At 39.4% G+C, this 16,017-nt stretch overlaps 2 protein-coding genes across 4 annotated transcripts in view; one reads left to right on the top strand and one right to left on the bottom strand.

The window, feature by feature from the left end:
- LOC149308056 (ras-specific guanine nucleotide-releasing factor RalGPS1) overlaps window positions 1-16,017 on the top strand; it is a 140,817-nt gene that overhangs the window by 6,486 nt on the left and 118,314 nt on the right. For both annotated transcript variants that reach the window (XM_089534989.1, XM_089534988.1), the window contains exons 2-5: window positions 5,470-5,551; window positions 11,548-11,668; window positions 12,153-12,260; window positions 14,761-14,811. In XM_089534989.1, the coding sequence (XP_089391115.1) occupies window positions 11,612-11,668; window positions 12,153-12,260; window positions 14,761-14,811 (216 nt within the window). In that variant the 5' untranslated portion in view covers window positions 5,470-5,551; window positions 11,548-11,611. The remainder of the gene's footprint in view (window positions 1-5,469; window positions 5,552-11,547; window positions 11,669-12,152; window positions 12,261-14,760; window positions 14,812-16,017) is intronic.
- Window positions 1,468-4,150, bottom strand: LOC149308059 (uncharacterized). Of its 2 annotated transcripts, none has more exons than XM_089537007.1 (2): window positions 4,025-4,150; window positions 1,468-3,235 (listed from the first exon to the last, which is right to left on the bottom strand). In XM_089537007.1, exons 1-2 carry the CDS (start codon window positions 4,030-4,032, stop codon window positions 2,350-2,352), a joined length of 894 nt encoding a protein of 297 aa, XP_089393133.1. In that variant the 5' UTR covers window positions 4,033-4,150; the 3' UTR covers window positions 1,468-2,349. The 2 variants fall into 2 exon arrangements, with proteins under 2 accessions (XP_089393133.1, XP_089393134.1); XM_089537008.1 differs by having other exon boundaries at window positions 1,468-3,232.

The raw sequence follows: 16,017 nt of genomic DNA, 5'->3' as shown, positions 1-16,017 counted from the left end.
AATGTGGAGATACTAGTTGCTACACCTATGCGCTGCCATAAATTCTACTATAGAATGACAAGGACATGAGTTACAGTTGGGTAGCAGTTTGAGATAATAAAACAGCAAATGACATTTCAGAAACCGCAAGATTTACTTGGTGCATTGAGGCTGCATATTAATTTGTGCCGAAACAGTAAATTAAAACCCATGTGAGGAAAGTACTGTAGAGGGGATTTTGGTTATTATAAATGACTGTTCCGTCATGGCTTTTACTACATAATAGTTTTTGTGTGAATGGCCTTTTCGGCCTTCTTAAGGGTAGAGATCTTGTCTAGAACACATAGTCCTAGAAGGTTTTCATGGGTCTTTCTATGTAAACTTGGTTAATCAAGTTTATTTTTTGACAATGTGATGTATTTAATATGATAGGCAGAAGTACAGTATTTGCCTAGTAAATTCAGTTTAAATAACTAGTGCAACCCTGCTGCTTCAGGGAACAGAAGCTTGTCTATAGCTCCAGAAATGAGGCAAAGTAATATATATGTATGCATTTATGTGTTGCCAGAGATTGTACAGTTTCTGTTGCTATTTTGTCTTTTTGGTCATTATGAACACGTTGTATCCTGTAGTGCATAGATTAATAGGATGTGTTGCTGATAAAATACTTGAGTGAGATAAGTAGCTATGCTCAGTGTGGCAAAATGCATCAGGATATCTGGTGCAGAAGATCATGCCAAATTGTCAAATAGTTGCTTGCTCGCTTTTTAGTTCTCTACATTTAGAAGCAGGGAAGGGTAAGCTGCTGAAGATGATACAGTCAGGCCTGCATAGGTTATTTTGGGACTGCCATTCATAGAGTCCCACAGTCGCTGTGGCTGTGCTAAAGCTGTGATTCAGAGTGCTGTAATTCCAAAATAACTTTTTAAAGCTCTGGTTATAATAAATTGCATTGTGTACGCTTGTTTGTACACTTGAATCACTGGATCCCATCATTTGCCTTTTTCATCAGGAGCAATATCTGGACAGTGACAAGAAATCAAAGCAGTGAAGCTCTTTCTTGTTTTCATTCTGGTAAGATGCCAAAGAAAGGTCCAAAACGCATTGCAGAAATAATCCAGTTTGAGACTCCTTTAACTGCCCTGGCTCAGTACAAATCCTGGGAATTGTAGTTTATTGTGGCACCAGATTTCTCTGACAGAGAAATGTCTCAAAAACTACAATTTTCAGAATTCCCTAGCATTGAGCCAGAGCAGTTAAAGTGGTCTCAAACTGGATTATTTCTGCAGTGTGTTTTGCTCCAAAGTTACACTAAATGGAGGACCAGATTTAATTAATTGTCAGTTGGTAGTCATTCACATCGTCTGTCCAAGTGCTCAGGTTTTAGCAGTTCTATATGTTGACAGTCTGTAAATAGTTTTTAAAATTACAAATGTTTATTTACTTACTGGAAAATTCTTACAGTACACGCTGCTTATATATAAACAATTCAAAGCAGAGTACATCAGTACAAAGCAAAGTGTGCACAATATACAAATGCACAGAGAACACATTATTGGAATAGACGACACTGTAGTGAATGCCAAGCTTACAGTTGTAAGCCGCTTAGTACATGCAAGTAAGTGGCATAGAAATGTACTTGCTATTGCTAAATGCACTAGAGATGACAATTTGAGAAGCAGCAGAAATCTGTCAATTAAAATTATGTGCAAATGTGTCAGAAAATGTCTCATAGTGCATTGGTCTCTGAATTGTTAAGGGAAGAAATGCCAAATCTAGCAGCCCTTGTACACTGCATTTTACCAATGATAAGTGTGGCTGAATGTGCGCATCCTAGATGCCAGAATGCTATCAAGTGATAATGTACTGTATTCATTTGCAAGAATCTGCAAACAGTTTTCAGCAATTTGCTCACGGTTGCTGGGATCCTTGTTTGCCAGAGACAGATGTTTTCTGTAGACAGCGTGATTTTGTGCAGCATTGCTGAATGAGAAGATTAGGGTTGGTAAGTCGAGGGATTTGTTTAATTGAACTAACATGCAGCCACCTGTGCAGTCTTAAAAAGCAGAAACAAATCTAAAGCAGTTGATTTTACTAGAGCTCTCCTGAAAGTCTCTTCCAGCAACTATTCATTGGGCTATTCATAGATCTCTGCTGACACTAGTCATACTGCTGCCATTGCCATAAATCTGCACTTCCATGCTGCAAAGTATTCTGTCACACCCATCAATGGGTTTAAGATTTTAAAGGGGCAAATAGAATGTACTGAAGTGTTTTTATAATAATAGACTTAAATCATTAGTAAAGAATACTCAGAAAGTTGTATGAAAATTGGAGTGTTTTGTGATCGTACTGTCTTGATTCGGCTTGCTAGATAGTAAGCGCTTGTTCACTTTGGATAAATCCTAGGTAATTCCCCAACTTCTCAATTTCTTCAAACCCTTTGCAAATATTTAAAACATCCGCCTCTAGCCGAATAGTTGCAGACTCCTTCAAAGAGCATTCATCCCTTTGGATTACAATTGTGTACCTGTTACTCAGCAGGTATGTTGCTTGGTGAACGGTATGATTGCTGGCGTAATGCTGGATACCGGTCCTCTGCAAAAAGTCTTCCATGGTTACATTTCCTCCATCTTCACCTTTCAAATCTATGTTAAAGAAACCTGCCAGATAGGTCATTATGTCACTCTCTCTCACAAGCTCAGTGTATGTAGAACTATCCTTTGTATGCGCTCCAGATTCGGTAAACTCATGCGAGTGATTGTTTTGGTTGGGAAGCAATTCTGATTCTGTTGATTTCTCCTCTAAACCTTTGCAGACAGTGGGTTTATCTTCCCTGAAGATGCCAGCCACAGATGCTGGTGAAACGTCAGAAATAAACTCTTCTGGAACATGGCCACCTAGCCCCAAAAACCCACAACAATCAGTGGGTTTATCATTTGTAAGGTTTTCTCTTAAGTCCTGACATGGCAGTTCCTGCATCTTAGGGACTGACTTGGCGACATTTCCACCGCCTCTTTGCTTCTGAGAGTCCACTACGAGGCACCACTGATGATTTCTTTGACTTAACCACAAGTCAGCCGTTGCTAGTTCGTCTGAAGCAGTGTCATAGTAATGCTCGCTTTGAATGACCGTCTCCAAACATTCGGCACCAGCTGTCAACAATTTGGCTTTACTGTCTTCTGTTATCCAGTACTTCTGCTGAAGCTGGACTTCTGGGCCTATGGAGAGTTCTTGTGTTGCTTCCATGTTGCTGCTGGAAAGAAAGTGTATAGTTGAGAAAAATCATTATTCATAGAGGTTGTGCTTACCATTTAAAAAGGGCCATTGTTTTGTACTGTAATGTGGCCATATCCTCTTCTAGTCCCTCAACATGACTAGAAAAAACCTCTTTGAACCCTGCATTTCCCTTCTTACTAAAAAATTAGTCAGCGGCAGGATGAATATTTCATGTTCTTGTGTGACTAGGGTTCCTGACATCCCTAAATTTTCTAGGCCTTAGTAAAAGTGAATGCAATCTTGTTAAGAATTTTAATCAGAAATGACTTGAAGACACACAGCAACTACATAACAGCACACTAAGTGAATTGCATTTGCTACTTCAATGCCACCCCCTCCATTTTGGAGAGACCCTTATGAAACTCATCACTACCTTTTGGTTCTTATGATTTAAATAACTTGGTCTCATAAGGAAAGTTGGCCTCCTCAGTACTCAGGTGATTTATGAACGTATTTAAAAGTACCAGACTCATTTCAGATCTTTGGAAGATTCTACTGATAACATTCCTACATTGTAAGAGTGAGAATAAAAGAATGCTTCTCATCCTTAAAGGTGAAGGCATGCATTCTTTCACGTAATCAACACCAAACATTTTCCATTCGTTTTTCATTCATGCATGATATCTTCGCATCAAAGTCTCCTCTCTGTTTTTTTGCCGTTTTATTTTGATTGATTAATAGGTGCTCCTTGCGTAGTTCGTTCCATTTTGTCTTTCGTTTAGCAGATTGTGCAATCATGCTTATTTTTATTTCTGAAGTTGCCTACCTTGTCATTTGTCTCCAAATTAGAGGATATTGGCGATGTCTAGGAAAGCCTTCTATGAATTTCTTCAGGGTATCGACCAAACTTTTCCTGTCAGCCGCCCCTTTCCTTCAACGGAGCATGCAAGAATCCCTCCTTCTGTTTATTTTTAGTTTTTCCTGGGGCTGCCATGGTAACAGCGCATGAGCAACCGCTTGTAGATACTGTTTATAGATACCTTGCAGATTTCACAGAGGTGTGGCGTGGAACTCTTTGCCAATTACTTGCTCTGGGCTTAAACGAAAAAGGCTGAGGAAAGGTGCTTCAGTCTTTTCAGTATTACCCATGCACATTTATATTTACAATGGTAAAGGTAGTCCCTAGACCTGAATATCTAGTCATAACCGACTGTAGGGGACAGTGTTCATCTCTGTTTCTAAGCCGAAGAGCCAGCGTTGTCCAAAGACAAATCCGGCGGTCATGTGGCCAACATGACTGCACCGAATGCTGTTACCTTCCCACTGAGAAGTGGTACCTATTTATCTATTTGCATTTGCATGCTTTCCAACTGCTAGGTTGGAGAAGCTGGGAATGGTGACAGGAGCTCAACCCATCATGCAATACTTGGGCCTCAAACTACCAACCTTCCGATCTTCAGAATTGGCATCTTAACCACTAAGCCACTAAGCAGCTGTTTACCTTGTCTGTTGTATGTAAGCGCACACAGCTAAGGCAGAATCGCCTGGAGTAAAAATCTGTTCTTTCCCAGGTCAGGTTTTATTGCATTGTTTGCTGCAGACACACTGCAGCAACCCAGCAGTGATCTGCCTCTCTCCACCCTTCCTTCGCCTTACTCCCAAAGCCATTGCTGCAATAAAAAACAAACAAACCCAAAACTGGATTGACTCTGATGATCCCTTGAACGTCATTGTCCTATCCTAGTGTCTCCAGACTAGGAGAAATCCATATGACTTTTTTTCTTGAGGTCATATTTATGCCTATATTATAGACTACAGAATGAGACCTATGCCTAAATTGGCAGTTCTGTACCGGCATTTAAAAATATAAATAAAGTTGTGATTCATGTTAGCCATTGCTGCCTTTCGTTACCTGGAAGAAAGATTTATACAGTGGGCCCTTGGTATCCTCTGGGGTTTGGTTCCAGGGCCCCTGGTGGATACCAAAATCCAGTGATGCTCAGGTTCCATTACATACAGAGGCACATTAAGATGGTGTCCCTTGTATAAAATGGCAAAATCAAGGTTTCCTTTTTTGAATTTATCTGTTTTAAAAATATTTTCAAACCGTGGATGCTTGAATCTGTGGATAAAAAAATCTGTGGATATGCAGGACTGACTGCATTTAAATTATTCTCTGTTTACAACAAATGACTCATTCTCATACCTTAAAACATGGTGATATAAGAAATGGAAAAATTAAGTGTTACGTTGTTGTTGTTGTTGTTTCAGAAACATCCAGACTGAAAGATGTGCTGCAATGCCTCCTTTGTGTTTGACTGTACTTAAAACTGGAAAGAGAAATATATTATGGGTAAGTTAATCTGCTTCTGTTTTATCACTGAAAGGGGAGAAAAAGAGAGATTTGTAGAAGAGTGGCAGTGGTCCAAAACACACGGCAGAAATAATTCAGTTTGAGACTGCTCTAATTGCCCCGGCTCAATGCTAGGGAAGCCAGGGAATTGTAGTTTATTGTGGCACCAGAGTTCTCTGACTATGAAGGCTAAATGTCTCACAAAACTACAGTTCCCAGAATTCCCTAGCATTGAGCCAGGGCAGTTAAAGCGGTCTCAAACCAGATTATTTCTGCAGTGTGTCTTGGACCGAAGAGGGTAATGTGTGTGAACCTTTGCTTCACTACTATTTGAGTTCCAGCATTTCTTTTAGATGATCGCTGGGTGGCAGTGCTGAACAAGGGATCCTTTTGGGAACCTGGCTAGATTTTTGTAGTCGGTGGCCACTCTATTATTTTATAAAGTGGAACTGCTTGTGATTGATTTATAAATATTTGCTACGTTTTGCTGACAGCTTTCATATTCTGAAATTATTCTGTTTGAAGGAATTTTGAATATTGTAAACAAGGGTAGGAAACAAGTAACATTTTGTTGAAAATTTTTTGGTATTGGCCACTGTGTTAGAAATACTTTGTGCCATGTCTTTTAGCTCCAAGAGCTAGAAATTTTCCTTATAAAAAGAACAGGAAGATCTGAAATTGTGCAGATCATAAAGAGTCCATGGGCCAGACTTTTGCTAGTTGTATCACCAAAAGGGTATGTGAGGAGCTAGAATATATTTGATTCCCATCCTTTCCCTATATGACAAATTGCTTTTGAATTTCCAAATGTGTTCCAAATGATTCTGTCAAACATTCCTTTAAAGGAGGCTGCGTAGAAATGTCATTATTGTATATCTTTCTGAATCTGAATTCATTTATGCACCCATTTGTTTACACCTTGCATTATGCCCCTTTTCCCCAGATAAAACTAGAAAGCAATATTTGACTTGGCACAGTTTCATCTCTATCTGCATTCTCCTAGAACTAACTCTCTCCTGTTTTAAGCATCTTTCAGAGTGACCCTACATCCAAATTAATGTAGCATTTTATTATTAGTCTCTACCTTGAGTAAGAGCCAGCTCATGTTCACATCTGTTACAGAAATTACAAACTAGGTCCCATGGGAATACCTTCTTCTCTTAAGTCCATTCTTTGGGCCTGTCTGCTTTGCTGCTGTAGCATTATGACACTATTTTAAACTAATATATTTGTATGGGGTTTCGACAGTGAGGTGGCTGACCTTTTTTGCATACCTTGGAGTGGGAGAGCAGACATAGTTGGGAAGTAGGATGTAGATGTATACTTATAGGTAACTTTAAACTTTGGGAAAGGGGTGTTTTGTTTGTTTTTAAGAGTGCTGTCTGTACCATTATACCACTTTTATAGCTGTTTTTCCTGGTGTCTGCTTCTGTTTGAGTTTCTTGTCCCATGATGATGATAGTCTGGTGAAAGGGAATTCAGGTTCACTGGATGTTTTGAAAACTAAATAAGCACCATACTGGCAATATACATTTCCAAGTCTCCAACTACACATTTATTAGACTTCAGACACAGGCAGTGTCTGAATGGAAGCTAGGTAAAGAGAGAATTTGCTTGAGCCTTTCCTCTCTAATAATTTTACAGATAAAGCTCACCTATGCATGCTTTTCCTCCATATCTTTCCTCACTGAACAGCTTACAAAAGGTGGTCTTCAGTGAATGATTATAGGAACTGAAGGGCTTAGGCTGCTTTCCCCCTCTTTTGTGCTTTTTCCCCACTTCTGAGTCTGACCAGACTGTCTAAAGCCAAAACCAAAACCCACAGTGGAAAGAACGGCACATTAATTGTACTGAATAAATGTTGTCATAGCCTCAAATTAATTCCTTCTTTTGGAAGTCTCTCTCATTCAGATTCATGCAACAAATTATCCAGATCTTTGTTTAAAGCACATCTTGAACTAGTCTCGGGCTTCTTGATATATCACACTGTTTCCATCATTATGAAATACCCTTCTGGAGCAGATACACCTGGATCCTTCCCTGGATTTTCAAGTCGGCCTTAACTTGATGTTGAGTCCACTCTTAACTGAACCTGGTCTGTGTTCCATAGTGTTTAAAATACAACCCATTGTTTTTATTTTTTAAACGTGTATTGGAATGGTATCTTAAGACTGTTAGAAATACAAATAAGCTTTCTGCTTCTTAAAGATTTCATATATTTATTATGGAATAGGATTTTGGGATCTGGAGCAGTAGTGCTCAAAGTGATGGTCTGTGGATCATCAGCTGCTAGTCCCTGGTGAGTTTCTAATGAGTATATATATATATAGTACCTGCTCCTGATGTTACTGGTCCCTCATATCCGATAGTTAGAGATGCACTGATCTAGAGTCCACTTTAGTGTTGTTCTTTTGGTCCTTCTGCCAGACAATAACACACCCACCTGTCTGGAACCTGTTAAAAGTAACAGGCCCTTGAACATTTGAAACAGTTGGAAGATGCAAAAAGAGATGTAGCCATGTGTAAAATAGAAATTTCTTAAACCAACTAAAATCTGTCCCTTATACACCCACCTGCCCACTCACACACATACATACATGCCTGCAAACGCATACATATAAAAACTGAGCTTTAGAGTTCTTCACAACTCTTCATGAGCCTTGCTTTTGTGTGACATTTCAGTGGTCCTCATTAGAGTATAGTTTATGTGTGCATGTGCCTTCAGGTCACTTGTTGACTTAAGGTGACCCCATGAGTTGCATAGGGCTTTTTAAAGCAAAGAATACTCAAGAGACGGTTTTGCACTTCCTCTCTCTGAAACATAGGCTATGGCAGTGGTCCCCAAACTGTGCTCTTTAAGGGATTTTGGACTTCACCTCCCAGAATCCCAGACTGTTGGCCAACATGGCTGAAGTCTCTGGGAGCTGAAGTCCAAAACCTCTTAAAGGGCAGAGTTTGGGGACCACTGGCCTACAGCATCTGAGATTCAGTGGCAGTCTCTCATCCAATACTAATCAGGGCTGACTCTCCTTAGCTTTCAAGGTCAGACAAAATCTGGTTCCTTTAGGATTGCCAAACTCTGGAATTCCAGGTGTTTGGGACTCCAGCACCCAGAATCCCAGACCATTGACCATGATGGCTGAAGCTTCTGGGAGCTGAAGTCCCAAACACCTGGAGGACCAGAATTTGAGAATACACTGCTTTAGAGTATTCAGGTCTTGCATAGTTATTAGTAGATATTCAATTTAAATATAGAATGTCTTATTTGCTAAAAGTGTTCTGTCTAGTTTCTTAAGGATCCTTTCACCTACATGGAACTATGTCCTATTACAATCAGGAATATGCTATTAAAGATTAGCACCCCTCCTTGCCCAATACAGTGGTTACTGAGTCAATTGTGCATTTAAATCTGCTTTCATGTTAGCTTATCTTTACCAATGAATTCTGTTCTGGAGAGGAAAATTTCAGACCTTTGTGCAAAGAAAATCCAGCTGATTGCCTATAAGAAGTTGCGGCGCATGCGTTTTAGCATTGCTAGGGTGTTTTGGTTTTTTTAAGGAGTTTTGGATCTATTTTGAACTTTTTCTTTGAAACAGTTTGCTGAGTACTAGGGAAAATCATGATGGTTATTTTACAAATGGTACATTCATTAAGTTTTCAGCGATGCTTTCTTCTATCATTTCATTGGTTTATTTTTATCACTGAAAGCCAGAACTCAAGCTGGACTAAACACAAGGTCACATATGGAATTTTCTTTTCCTTTCATCAGTGTATTATTTGAGTACTCACACACCAAAAACGCAGCCAGGAGGCCGACAGAAGAGAGACGAGGGAATAGTTAGTGGATCTGATACGAATGCCATATTTTTATGTACTTCTCCTTCACTATCTCATTTGCTACAGTGCTTTTGTGGGTGGCGTGTGTGTATTTGGTGTATTCCTTCAGTTTCCAATATATGGTGACCCTAAGGCAAACCTATCGGAGGGTTTCCTTGGCAAGATTCGTTCATAGGGCTTTGCTTTTGCCTTCCTTGGAGAATGAGAGTGTCACTGGCCCACAGACCCATTGGTTTCCATGGCTGAATGGTAATTTTAACTCATAGTCTGACACTCATAAAACTTCACCATGCTGGCTCTTTACTTTCATATATAAGATTACTATCACCCTCCATTTTCATGGACTTGAGATCTGCAGTTTTGATTATTCACAGATGGGTGACCTCCATTAAAATTAATGGTGCATGCACCCATGACACACGCACATGGCCGCACGCAGGAACATGTGGCCATTCAAAGTTATGGGGCTTGAATATACGCGAATTTCCAAATTCAACGGGGGGGGGGGGGGTCCGGAATGTGTGTGAATATGTGATAACAAAAAAAACTCCTCTGATATTTTCAAGTATTTTTGCAAAGGTGCACTCTTGCCAGTATCTTCCTATGGAATAAAACCAGCATTTGGGGAGAAGAAGCAAGCTAATGTGTTTTCACAGAAGCTAGGCCATTCCTTATTTAGTTCATTTTGTGATAACGTTCCATGAAAAAATGGCTTCCAGCTTAACAACAGATATGATGAAAGTGTTCTTGTTTATCCCTTTTCTCCTTCTCCCATGCAAACAAAGAGGTCAGCATTAACTGCGGCCAGCCCAATGGAAAAGATACTTAGATTTCGTGAAGAAAGGATATTTTGCCCCTCTCTTGTTTCTTTTTTATTTGTATCCATTTGAAGTGCTAGCCAAGAGTTGCTATTCATAAATTAATTGATTTTTTGTCACTGGCTAGACTAAATGGATTTATGAACAGATGCTGTTGGCATCCCAACTGCAGCAGCTGTAGCAAATGTGCAGAGAATTCCTGGCATTTCTCAGGACTGAGACATTTGTTGCAACATGGATATTAGTGAGGAGCATCTTATCTGCGAAGCCCAAAAGTGGGGAGTGCTGTGTCAGTAAGAGAGGCTTTATTAACCATGTCAAAGGTTGGGCTCTGTTTACTGTGGTTAAAACAAGGATCTAAGAAAATAGAGGATGCTTGATGTGATGCTAAGTTTTTTCCTTGGCCTAATGTCTGGTGCTAATTTTTTGAGCAAAAACATAACTTATCCGCTAGCTCAGACTTCAATATGAAATGTGTTGCTTTCAGAGGTATAAAAAGGCTCAGAAACAACGAGTCCTGTAAATCTGGGATCTCTTTTATGAAGAATCGGGGCAGGTAGAGAAGGTTGACTGATGTTTTGGTCATAACTCATGAAATCTATGACTTTGAGCACTGAAGGAGGTTGAAGGAGCCAACATTATTTACAACTTGTGCACACTAAGGTTGCATTGAAATACATAGTGATCTGTGAGTAGCATGGGGCTCATGTTTTTCAGCTTGTTTTTCTTCAACAATTGGTATCATCTTTCATTGTTGTCTCTAGAGTGTTTTATGATATGATCATAAATATTTGTCTTGGGTGCCCATAGATTTCACTGAGAACCAAGTGAACATTTGTTAAGGGTTCAGGTATAGCTAGTATTTTTAGGTTTTCCTTCTCCAGAGGCAACTGTGTTCTGGAATAACCAAAAAAGCAAGACTATATTAAACAGCAACTCAATATGGGCCAGTTCAGAGGAATAAAGCATTGCTTGCAGAAAATTGTAACCAATGAAGGGAAATCTGTAGTTATTGAACAGCCCCCCCCCTACATATCCTAGTAATTCAGAAGTGAACCGATGAAGGTAAAAGAATGTGCTTAGTCAGTCCTGGGGAATGTAATGGAACATAGAAAAGCAGGTGGTCTCTAAATTATTTAGGACTCAAGCTGTGTTTAATTTTATAGGTCAGTATATCTATATTTCCAAAATGGATTGACTATAAAGTATGAGCGCATTTCAAAATGGTGCATGTTACGCTTTACAACTTACTTTCTCCATCTCTATTCGACAATAATGTTTGTGTTCCACACTCGTGACCTCCCTTAAATCCGTTTCTCATAAAATGTATTTGCATTGCAGCAGTTCTCCGTTATTGTGTCACCACTGGTGGCTGAGCTGAAGTTTCCTGCATCCTAAGGAGAGTATGTATAAAAGGAATGGCCTCATGGCCAACGTGACAGTGACCTCCGCCACTCCAGAGGTACCCATTCTCTGTTTCTGTTTTGTTACACCTCTAGCAACAGCAGTTGCAGTTCATTTCACATTCCTACAGGCTGTTTCATTGTGGGCTTGGAAAGATGGAAGTGATGTGACACAAAGAAAATGCTCAAGATGTTACCCAGGGGAATGGTGCTGAGGAATAGCAGCAATAACACTTACATTTCTATACCAGTTTATAGTACTGAGCCCTCTCTAAGGGTTTACAATGTGTTAGCCAATTGCTCCCAAGAAGTTGAGTACTAATTTTACCAACTTATGGAAGGGTGTAAGGCTGAGTCAACCTGGAGACCTGCAGGATTGAACTCACAATGTTTTGGCTGTGGTACCAGCATTTAACCACTGCACTACCAAGGCTACAGTGAAATAGTAAATGTGTTGCACCCTTACATTAGTAGATGTAAGCTTTAGCTGACTTGCAACTAAATTCTGTTTCCAAGTAACCCCGCTTTCCCCTCTTTCCACAGGGTAGTAGCAGTTCTGACTCTCTGGAAGGACAAAGTTCAGATTATGCCCATAAAAGCTATGATGCAGTTGTATTTGATGTATTGAAAGTAACTCCAGAGGAGTTTGCAGTGAGTAGAGTTGCTGATTTTATACATAAGGGGAAAATATTAGCATGATTATAAGAAACAAGTTCTTATTTGTGCTTTCTATATAACTTATGAATTTTTCCTGTGCCTTCACAGAGTGAATAACATTTTAGAGCGGAGACATTGTATTTTGGTAGAAACAAAATACAGTGTATGGTACTTCAAGGCATATGCCAATCCCATTGTAGCTCAGTACCTTTTTGTTCACTGATTAGTTAACAATGTTCTAGAATTCTATCTGTATTCATTATTTCTATGTCTTGCTTCACTATTCTCTTCTTTTTTTTAATTCTGTAAATAATTTAGTAGGAGATAGTTGATATAGTTGAAGTTTCTTCTGGCAACATCCATTTATGCAATACCCTCCCCTGTTTCCATGGACCAATCTGCTCTGGTCTTTAGATCTTCATTAATCATCTTAGGTTGTATGCACTTGGACTAATGTCACTTTTCTGAAGAGGTGCTGTAGATAGATGCCCATTTAGAGGCAAAACAGAGATTAGATATCTCCTTTAACCACTTTTTTATTTGTATGAAGGCATGCTACTAGTCCTGAAGGTTGCTCAGAACATTACCCTCCATATTGATGGTGGTATGAGATTATTCTCTGCTTTCCTATCATTCCCATGTTATCCCCCTCTTTCTGAACACTCTGTAGGGAACTTAGAAAGTAGAGGTGCTTGTGACAGCAAGGACAAGGCTGGGAGAGTTGATTTCATATCTTCAAGTGCAGTTCTGCCACAGTTCCAGGCTGAACAGATGTGGCCCATTCTTTGCTCCCATCTGTCCATTGTCATTCTACAGTTTCCATCACACTGTCACTACAGTCTTAACCTCAGCAGCCATGACTCAAGTCCATTCAGCATGTGATACTTTTATTAACCTTCCTTTAAAAACATATGTTGTATTACAAACATCAGCATCATTACTAATAAATCAGAGCTTCACTTTCTGCCATACTTGAGAGATTGGCAAACCTTGTGCTACTGTCACAACTTGCACTACTGTTGATGTCACAGCTATTATCAACTGTTTTGACAGTTGTTACTATAGTGACAAAGCCTGCACATGAAAAGAAAGATGAAGGATGAAGACTCCAAATCTAACTTTTTCCCCCATTAATCATGGAAGAAATGAGCCATGACTGTGCTTCAGATTCCTCACTGGTTTTGCTGTGAGACCAAAACTACGTCTTGGCTCTCACTCAGCTTCCCTCGTTCATTTGCTCCCAGCTCTAAAATGTGAAATCTTAAAAGCCTGAAAAGGAAGTTACCATTCCCGTATTAAAAAGGTTACAGACACAAACAGCCGCTCCAGTTGTAATACCAGTTTTACTATTGTTATTGCACATAAAACGTAGGTTGTGGCAAACACCCATCTTGAACCCTTCTACTTCCAGACAAATAGATCGCCTGTACCTCTTCAAAGTCAAGACCTATAGTTTTCTCTTTAAGCACCCCACATCCAGCTTTATTATAGTGATGTGATAAGAGACAAGTCCCAGAACTAAGTATATTTCACTCCAAATAGTAAAAAGGGCATAAGGAGTTTTTGCTCAACTGCAGCCGCCTCACTGTTCATACCAAAATATTACATTTGTTTGAGGGCCTGTCAGCGGTATCTCTGGAAGAATATTATCCATATCTTGAAAATACTTAACATATGATCAGAAAGACCTATTTGCTCAAGTGAAATGCACTGCTTAGGTTTTCAACAGATTAATATGGCTCACCACCTTGTCAACTACAAAGCAAAGACCTTAGCCGGGATAGTGGCCCTTTGACAGCATGTGTAACTACAGTCTCCTGGCTTGTCCCTGAATGTGCATTTTACCACAGAGGATTTAGCATTGGATGAGGAGGTCTTATTCAACTCTGAGTCAGATAAATGTGATCATGATAATAAGCAAAGCTAACTACCTGGTGAATACTAGGCATCAGGTCACACAAGGATGTCTCTTTTCACAGAGTGATGTTGTCTTTTATCCTTATGTGACATTCACCCATCGTGCTCTTCAAGGTGAGCTCTACCAACTCCTATATTTTCAGACTCTCATATGTGTGAGTTACACTGAGACCATGAATAAGAACAACCGTTTGCTGATCTGTAACTGTGGTTCTTCAAGTGATCTTCAGAGTTCATAGGTGAACATTTGAAGAAGCATAGTAGTAGGCTTGCTAATAGACTCTACAGCCATCTTTAAAAAAAAAGAGTGATGCCTTTTATGGAGGGTTAGCTTAAGTATTTTGCTTAAAACATTTTTTTACTGTTTCGAAAGTCATCTTATTGCAACAGAATAGAATTGAGTAGTTTACTTCATCACAACTACCTTTTGATTTGTATGCACTGTCAGCTTTCTTGAAGACTGTGTTCATCCTACTTGGGTACCATTCAGAGTTTCTATCTTGAGCTTAAGTACCTTCAACTGACTCAGTATCCATTCTAAACGGGGAATTGTTCTTTTTCTTTACTTCTCTTCCAGAGTCAGATTACGTTGATGGATATGCCAGTATTTAAAGCTATACAGCCAGAGGTATGTGCCATTATATTAAATGTGGTTCTATATAAGTGTTGGATGCTTAAAAATGACCAGCTGGGCAACTTTATGTATATTTCAGGGGGAATGAATAATAATTTTTATTATAGGCTCCTAACTATACCTTGTATCGTTTACACTGTAAATGTACCATCTACACACATTGAGACACCTGTAACAAGGTTGTTAAGTACAATGACCATTTTTACTTTGGGATGAAAACAGAACAGATTTCTGTCATTTTCTACCCATTTCTTTACCTCGAACTTGAAGGAAAGCTGTGAAGACTTAAAATAAATTAATAATTCTCACACTTTTATATACAACCTCCCTAAGGGCAAGGGATAGAGCTTCAGAAGAAGCTCAACCCTTCTGTGTGAAGGGTCCAGGATTGAGTTTCTCTAGCAGCTCTTCACTCTGCCCTTACTATCCCTATGTTTAAGAGAGAACATGACAAGAAGGTGCCAAGGTCTCAAGTGATATGTATTTTCCATCATGTTAGCAAGCATGAAAAGGCAAGAATGTGTAAGGAGCCATAACAAATTTGTGAATATTTTGTGTATGCCTTGTCCAGGTAAATCCTAAAAGATGAACAGAAGATGATTTCTGCTAGATGACACACAGACCTTTGTAGTTTAGCATGTTTTCCCAAGCTGATAATCCAAATGTCCCCTGTGCACATACTCTAATACTAAGGACTGAGGTTAAGAAAGCTTGCTTCTCTACCCATACATGATTCTGCTCAGAGGCCTCACTTCTGTAACTAGTTCTTTTCACATAACTATGCCTCCTTCACTGCTGCAGGTGCCACTGAGCATCTGTTCTTGCTTTGCTTCTGTTTCTATGTAACTAGTTCTTTTTGGCGACTATCAGAAGATGCAAAGCTTCCTGAAATAAGCTCTGTACAGGTGCAAAGTTCATGCGTGTGATTGCAGAGGGCCACTCAGATAACGACATTTAGTTGAAAACAACCTATCCTTTTAGAGGTCAAAAGTAGTTGAAAACATAGGCCTTCTAAAGAAGACATATAGATGCTGAGTTAAAGATTGGCAGGAGGCAAGGAAAATTCTCGTCTTGGCAAATGGTGTAATATATAGCTGTCTTACTCTCTAGTGAATATAAGAAGTGACTAATTTTGTTAAATGTCTGGTGAATGCAGTCAGAGCCCTGATATATAATTGCTTACATCTGTACTTGAACACA

Source organism: Sceloporus occidentalis, unplaced genomic scaffold (assembly GCF_023333645.1).
Source record: "Sceloporus occidentalis isolate IW3139 unplaced genomic scaffold, rSceOcc1.0.p SCAF_8, whole genome shotgun sequence".
Lineage (NCBI taxonomy): Eukaryota > Metazoa > Chordata > Lepidosauria > Squamata > Phrynosomatidae > Sceloporus > Sceloporus occidentalis.
This window is presented reverse-complemented; position numbering and strand designations above follow the sequence as displayed.